The 7,576-nt window shown below is 41.7% G+C and overlaps 2 protein-coding genes across 2 annotated transcripts in view; both read right to left on the reverse strand.

Annotated features, from left to right (window-relative positions):
- LOC103519013 overlaps window positions 1-1,722 on the reverse strand; it is a 10,729-nt gene extending 9,007 nt beyond the window's left edge. Inside the window, exons 1-2 of the mRNA XM_026830648.1 lie at window positions 1,495-1,722; window positions 572-727 (exon numbers count right to left, since the gene is read on the reverse strand). Coding sequence (XP_026686449.1) covers window positions 572-727; window positions 1,495-1,722 — 384 coding nt within the window. The remainder of the gene's footprint in view (window positions 1-571; window positions 728-1,494) is intronic.
- A 1,440-nt stretch (window positions 1,723-3,162) lies between these two features.
- On the reverse strand, window positions 3,163-7,005 carry LOC103519014. Its single transcript, XM_008484093.2, has 4 exons — window positions 6,869-7,005; window positions 5,507-5,709; window positions 4,834-4,977; window positions 3,163-3,367 (listed from the first exon to the last, which is right to left on the reverse strand). The coding sequence occupies exons 1-4, from the start codon at window positions 6,924-6,926 to the stop codon at window positions 3,173-3,175; spliced, it is 600 nt and encodes a 199-aa protein (XP_008482315.2). The 5' UTR covers window positions 6,927-7,005; the 3' UTR covers window positions 3,163-3,172.
- Window positions 7,006-7,576: the final 571 nt, after the last annotated feature.

The raw sequence follows: 7,576 nt of genomic DNA on the forward strand, positions 1-7,576 counted from the left end.
TTTTTTTGTTTTTTTTTTTTTTTTTTTTTTTTTTTTTTTTTTTTTTTTTTTTTAAGAGGTTTGACAGAGGGAACTTTAACTGCTATGGTCTTATCGTCCCGAAATCGAGGAGAGAAGGAAGACAGGATAGGAGAAAGCCAGCCGTTCCGAGAACGAACATTATCCCATCAGGATAAAATCCGCCCCGGGCGGGAATCGAACCCGCGGCCTAGCGCTTACAAGGCAGACGCACTACCAACTAAGCTAACTAGGCTGGCTTGGTAGATATAAAATTATGGAGGGGTAGGACCAGGGCCGTATCCAGGATTTTGAGGGGGAGGGGGGCGAAAGTCCAAACACTAATGGACGGAGGGGGATGCTCCAAATTTTCGGAGTCTGGCCTATGGTGAAGGAGAAAAATGAAACTCGAGGGGTCCCTTCAATTACGGCCCTGAGTAGGACTTTATTGTTAATACTTCGTCAATTAATTTAACTAAATAAATAATGTATATATTGAAAAAAAAAAGAACAGAAACATGGGATTTTCAAAAAGTTAACTCCAATTTCCACGAGCGCGACTAAACAAGATTACCTTCTTGCGCGACTCCTCTTCCAATTTCTTGCGCTCATTCTCTATCTTGCGTTGTTGCTCCTTCATCCAATTACTAGTCCACTGGGAGTCTACAATGAGTTGCATTAGCGCGATCAGGCGCGCTAAATCATGTTGTTCGCGCTCATAGTCCGCTACCTGGAAGTTGAGGTCAAAGGGAATTCAATATGTTTTTTTTGCGGGTTTGATCCAATCCCCGGGAGAACTGTATCCTAAACAGATAAGGTGCGTTCTCGGAACGGGTGGCTTAGCCTTGTAAGCGCTGGGTCGCGGGTTCTATTCCTGTCCGGGGCGGATTTTAACCGAAACAGACAAGGTTCGTTCTCGGAACCGCTGGTTTTCTCCTATCATATTCTCCTTCTCTCATCGATTTCGGGACCATAAGACCTCCGTTGTATTTTTTTTTTTTTTTTAGGATGAGTGTGCGGGTTTGATCCAATCCCCGGGAGAACTGTATCCTAAACAGATAAGGTTCGTTCTCGGAACGGGTGGCTTAGCCTTGTAAGCGCTGGGTCGCGGGTTCTATTCCTCCCCGGGGCGGATTTTATCCTAAACAGACAAGGTTCGTTCTCGGAACGGCTGTTTTTCTCCTATCATATTCTCCTTCTCTCATCGATTTCGGGACCATAAAACCTCCGTTGTATTCATATTCTATTTATTTATTGTGATTATTACCTTGGAACCGCTTTCGCAATACTTCAAGGCACATTCTTTTACATCCATGTCTATCCAGGAACGGAAAATTTCGGTCAGAAAATTTCCGCCCTGACCGGGATTCGAACCCAGCACCTCCAGGTTGAGAGTCAGTGCTCTTGACCACTCAGCCACAGAGGTATTCTATTTATTAGCTATCTATTTTGAATATTCTATTCTATTCTATCAGAGTCATCAGTCATCACTATAACCTCGGTCTCAAACGTTTTTCCCAACTGCTTGACCTTCTTGCCCAGTTCCCCCTTGACTTGTCTGGCCAGTGTCTTGTACATTGCGCCAAATGGGAAGTCCGGCCAAACATGAACCGCCTCCTCTTCTGCCGCCGCTGGTTGCGCCCCGGGCGACAATTCCGGTTTCGATGTGTCTTCGGCGGTTTCCGGTTGTTTCCGTAGATCACTTTTTCCAAAACATTGACACATTAAGACTTTTATACACATCCCTTGTCAGAAGTAAATTGGATTATGCCACCGTCATCTGGGCTCCTAAATCAAAGTCTTATGTGTCTTTGCTGGAAAATGTACAAGCTAAATTTTTGAGGTCCTCATTCAAGAAAGAAAATGGTTTTTACCCAACCTACCCCAATGCCATTTCATACAAACTCCTAGCCGAGAACTTGGACCTTCAAAGTTTAGAGGATAGGCGGAGGTGTGCATTCATAATGTTGTTATATAATATCATGAACAGCATTGTGGATGTTCCCTCCGCAATGGAGTACATCTTTATAAAGGTTCCACCAGTGGGACTACGCGAGAGAGAAGACCCTGCATTTTTCTCCTCTGGAAAGATTGGGCGCAGCCCAATATATTCTGCTTCGACACTGCCCACTGCTATGGAGCTCAACGGAGCCAGGAACCTACTACTTACTTAGATATTTGAGTTTAGAATGTTATCAAAAATGTATGTGCCAGCCTAGTTAGCTTAGTTGGTAGTGCGTCTGCCTTGTAAGCGCTAGGCCGCGGGCTCGATTCCCGCCCGGGGCGGATTTTATTCTGATGGGATAATGTTCGTTCTCGGAACGGCTGGCTTTCTCCTATCCTGTCTTCCTTCTCTCTTCGATTTCGGGACGATAAGACCATAGCAGTTACAGTTCCCTCTGTCAAACCTCTTAAAAAAAAAAAGGACAATAAGACCATAGCAGTTACAGTTCCCTCTGTCAAACCTCTTTAAAAAAAAAAAAATGTATGTAAAACTATCGACCATCACAGAAAAAATACGATGCTCGATTTCTCCATTTTCTGCGAGGGTCGGTACTATGGCCAAGGCTCCGTTGAGGACGCTTCTATTCATTAGCATGGTTTGTTTTCTCTTGGGTCGGTACTAGGCTATGGTCGATAGTCCGTTCTCTGTTGTGGACGCCTACTAAAAGTATCTCTATCTATCTATCAGCTGTTATATTTAGGTGGTGCTCGTCAACTGCTTGGTCATATGCACCACACATATTAATATTACTATGTATCTAAGTACACGACAGTGCGTCAAGCCAAGTTCTACTTTACCTGTTCAGTTTGTTTCGCTCCATCTCCACCACCTTCTTTCACATCATCTCCACCTCCATCTGTATGTAAAACCATCGACCATCACAGAAAAAATACGATGCTCGATCTCCATTTTCTGCGAGGGTCGGTACTATTGTCAGAGCTATGGTTAGTGCTCCGTTGAGGACACTTCTATTCATTAGCATGGTTTATTTTCTCTTGGGTCGGTACTAGGCTATGGTCGATAGTCCGTTCTCTGTTGTGGACGCCTACTAAAAGTATCTCTATCTATCGGCTGTTATATTTAGGTTGTGCTCGTCAACTTCTTGGTCATATGCACCACACATATTACTACGTAGATATCTAAGTACACGGCAGTGCGTCAGGCCAAGTTCTACTTTACCTGTTCAGTTTGTTTCGCTCCATCTCCACCACCTTCTTTCACATCATCTCCACCTCCATCCTGATTATTATCAACACCCACATCCTCATCCTCCTCCTCCACTATTAGTAGTTTACTCAGTTCATGGGTCTGTTTGTCCGTCAGACCTGATCTGACTCGGTTCAGCTGTTCTGGTTGGGCATTGACCTGATGAAATATGAAAATATAATAAGGAAGATGTAAGAGAAGAGAAGAGAAGAGAAGAGAATATACCTTGTTTATCCTGCCCGAATACGTCCTTTTACCCCAACAGTCTAAACAAGGTTGTTGTTGTTGTTGTTGTTGTTGTTGTTGTTGTTGTTGTTGTTGTTGTTGTTGTGTAGCGCGCTTTAGCTTTCGCCGAATGGTGACGGCAGATTAAAGAGACGATATCTTTTTTTATCTGCCATACACCTGGGTGGATGGTCTCCAGCCATATTTAATAGGCTCGCCCTGAACCGCAGTCAACCATCGTGACGACTTGTGCTTAAAAAACAGAGAGAATTCCTTTGAAGAACTGCCCAGTTAGCTAGAGCTGGTTAGGGTTAGCTGTTCCCCTCCCTGTTTATAGCCCCACAGCCAGACGCTAGTCTATCTCTGTTTTAACGTCCCCTAGCTAGACATGTCTAACACAAGGTTCGTATAGTGATAGCCTAAAAATTAATACATGTATCCAATAAGCACTTCAAAAGAAAAGATCTAGCCAGCCTAGTTAGCTTAGTTTGGTAGTGCGTCCGCCTTGGTAAGCGCTAGGCCGCGGGTTCGATTCCCGCCCGGGGCGGATTTGTATTCTGATGGATAATGTTCGTTCTCGGAACGGCTGGCTTTCTCCTATCCTGTCTTCCTTCTCTCTTCGATTTCGGGTTACGATAAGTGGACCATATGCAGTTAAAGTTCCCTTCTGTCAAAACTCTCAAAAAAAAAACAAAAAAAAAAAAAAAGAAAAAGAAAAGATCCTAGATCTTGTTATAAACAAAATCCATGTACGCCAGTCTAGTTTAGCTTGGAGGTGGTCGCGGTCTGCCTTATAATCGCTAGGTCGCGGTAGCAGGTCGCGGTTTGATTTCGATTCCGCCCCGCGGGACCGGATTTTATGTCTTCTTAAAACTCTTCGCTTTCGGTACGATAAGACCTCTGTTAGCAGTTACCGGTCTTACGCCTTCCCTCGTAAATATCCATAAAAACCTCTAAGAAAAAAATCTCGTAAATAGGTAACTATAGTGTGTCCAGATCAATGTGACAGCAAAAAAATAGGCATTGTTGCCAAAAATGTCACCTGTGCAATGGTAGAGAATCTCTAAAAGGGGAAGCTATATTGCACAGTGCTTCCTCCGAAAGTGAAACAAAGTCAGGTAAGGCGATATCCACCTTACTTGTTCTGGAATCCAACCTCTGAACTTAGAGCTGCCTCTGCATTTTAGAAGAGAGAGTTTATCAAAAATAGACCTTTACCTGAATTGCAACAATGTAAGGATTTCCTGCAATCTGATTGGTTCCTTCATTTTGGGTTGATGACTCATTGCTGTCACATTGATCTGGATGAACTATGTTGTTTTTTTTTTTTAGTCTTTATTAATAGTTGCAGGGTTCCGGAGCTCTTTGTGTGTTAGATAATAATCTATATACCTACTTACCTGCGCTACGAGGTGGCGATACATTTTCCCATAGGACATGGATTGGCGCGACAATTTCTTAGGGCGACACTTGAACACGAAGCGACGTCGCGTGAATAAATTTACGAGGAATGTCGCCAGTACCGCTTGTCGCGGCAGTCGAAACTGTAGAATAAAATTATCCTGAATAGATGAGATTTTCGAAAGAATCGACTTTTCTTATTCGACAGAATCAATAACCGTATTTTTTTTTTTTTTTAATTTAAATTAAATAAATTTAAAAAAAATTAAATTTATTTTATTATTCCTCTCTGTGGCACTTTCGCCAAGGAGATGTGAATTTTCTACATTAACCCTCTGACTAAAGCATATTCCATAATATTCCATATGGTGTTTACTGTTTACCCACATAAACCCATGTATTCATATGAGAGAAAGACTTAAATTCTTGGATTTTTTCATATAAAAAGAAAAGAAAAAAAAAAAAAGGCAAAATTTCACTCAGAAGCCTTCTTTTAGATAACCATTGAAAATACATAGGTATAAGTGGCCCGTGGCAGCAAGTGTGGTGGCACCATTAAGTGGCCCGTGGCAGCAAGTGTGGTGGCACCATGAGGCCCAAAGAGTGAAAAATCACCACTTTGCTACTTCTGTGAGCACAGAGAGGGGTGTAATAAAATACCACTATACTCACCGGTCGTGGAGAAACATGCTTGGTCAGAGTTTTCAGCACCTTATCCAATTCCCGCTTGTGATATTGTTTCAACTTTGTCAGAAATCTCTTGAGTCGCTCTCTACTATTGATGAGCAGTATGAGTTGTTTGAGTGATTCTCTATCACAGTTGTTTAGGTAGGACGATAGTTCACCCAGAGATTCTTCCCAGTGAACATTTTCCTCTGTGGTAATGTATAGAAAGGGAGCCGAAGAAATTAGAGTAGAATACAATATAATAGGGTGTTTTTTTAGAGGTTTAATTGTTTTTCAAAATGCTATAAAAAAAGACATGCTATTTGAGGTATGGTCATGATGTTTTGTTTATGTGAAAGGTATTGTTTGCCATTTAGTGTTTGACCTCTGAATAAAATTTCGGGATACCCAACCGGCCACGGAGGTTGCTGATTAAAATTTACATTAACAGCGACGATAGTACGGTTCAATACACAGATCACTGAAGTTAAGCAACGTTGCGCGTACCTGGATGGGTGACCATCTACTGGGGAATCTGTGTGCTGCTTGATTTTCCCGGCCCCACTCAGGCTGGGTGAGGTTAAATTGAGGAGGAGGGTAGCTTGTCACCGAATGGGGGGGGTTAAACTCCCGTCATGAGAAGACCCAAGTTGAAGAAGAAGAGATTATATATTTTTTAAAAAACACATAAACAATCTGCCAGCCTCTGGCTGGTTGCCAAATAAAAAGCACAGAATACCAATCAATCATGGGATATTTGTCTTCAATAGGATTTTCTTTCTAATCATGTAGATTTCTTGTCTCTTGTCATTTGCTAACTGAATAGATATGATTGTGAAGAATATGTAACGACTGTTTGATAATTGTTTCAGATAATTCTTGGACGTGTTTTCTCTGAATATTGAAAAAAAGTGACGTTAAATCTTGAACCCTTATTAAATTTATACTACCGTCAAAATTTACATATTATTTTTTTATAGAAGTCTTTTTTTTTTAAAAAAAAGATGAGTGTGCACACCGCCGTTTTTATTTCGTAGCAATGAAACAACTGCCTACATTAGACGCATGTAGCCTGTGTCGTAGCATGCCCATCCCGTAGTATGCCTCTCATCCAGGATGGGCGAGAAGAGACACAATACTTCCCATTTAGGTGCTGGGTCAACACGAGAACAGCAGAAAGTAACCAGTTGAAATATATTTGCAATCGAAAAACGAGTACAAATTTTTGTCGATGGTGGGGATTCGAACCCGGGACCTTCTGCATGGCACAGCAAGCGCGTTACCACTGGACCAACCGTGCCCCGATGGCTGTCCAATTTACCCCATTGTCCCTTATGGTACCTATTTCATCCAAAACCCCCCTCTTACCGTTCTCCAGTCCCGCTATCTTCATCCTGATCCAAGGTATCCAATATAGTAACTCCATGCTCTTGATCTAACTCATGTAGTCTTGCCGCCCTGCGTCCTATGTAGTGAACGATATTATCCGAATAGAGAGCGTTCAGGTGTTCCCGTTGGAAATCGTCAAACGGTTGAACCGGGTACGATTTTGTGGAGACTCATTTTAATTATTATTAGGTATTTTTTTAAATAGTTATCACTATTTTTTTGCCTATTTGGTAGCTTTAATGGAGATTATATGACATTTATTCTGCTGAAATTTCGATAAATAGGTATGTAGTATGTAAAAGATTGTTATTGAGAAAAAATAAAGAAAAATAAGTTGATAAAAAATGAAAAGATCTTGCAGCTATAGCTTACTGAGTGTTGCTGGCCATTTCCGTTTTGCCCTCAGCTAGTACGAATAATGAAAATAATGCACATTGCAACTCAAAATACGTTCTAGCGCATACAAAAACCTCCCTGTAAAAAGAGCAAACAACCGTGCATCGATGCAAGATGCTCCCGCGTTTTTTCTCTGGGCTTTGTTTTACACTCGAAAATCTCGAAATGCCGTAAAAAAAATCCAATTGAAAATTTCCCATGAATCCTGAGCAAGTGGATATGTGATAAGGCCATCTCTGACTTTTGATTAGATTCCGTGTTTCGTGCGCTCAATAAAAAGCCGTAAATACC

The sequence above is a fragment of the Diaphorina citri genome, unplaced genomic scaffold, assembly GCF_000475195.1.
Source record: "Diaphorina citri unplaced genomic scaffold, Diaci psyllid genome assembly version 1.1 scaffold2483, whole genome shotgun sequence".
In the NCBI taxonomy this organism is placed as follows: Eukaryota; Metazoa; Arthropoda; class Insecta; order Hemiptera; family Psyllidae; genus Diaphorina; species Diaphorina citri.

What these genes read in the sequence shown, in the direction of transcription:
- LOC103519014 (XM_008484093.2), bottom strand. Translation starts at nt 6,926, where the DNA reads ATGGAGTTACTATATTGGATACCTTGGATCAGGATGAAGATAGCGGGA. An exon ending in AGCATGTTTCTCCACGACCG is followed by an intron (nt 4,978 to 5,506) that starts GTGAGTATAGTG and finishes TTTATTCTACAG; the next exon opens with TTTCGACTGCCGCGACAAGC. An exon ending in ATCGCCACCTCGTAGCGCAG is followed by an intron (nt 3,368 to 4,833) that starts GTAAGTAGGTAT and finishes ATATTTCATCAG; the next exon opens with GTCAATGCCCAACCAGAACA.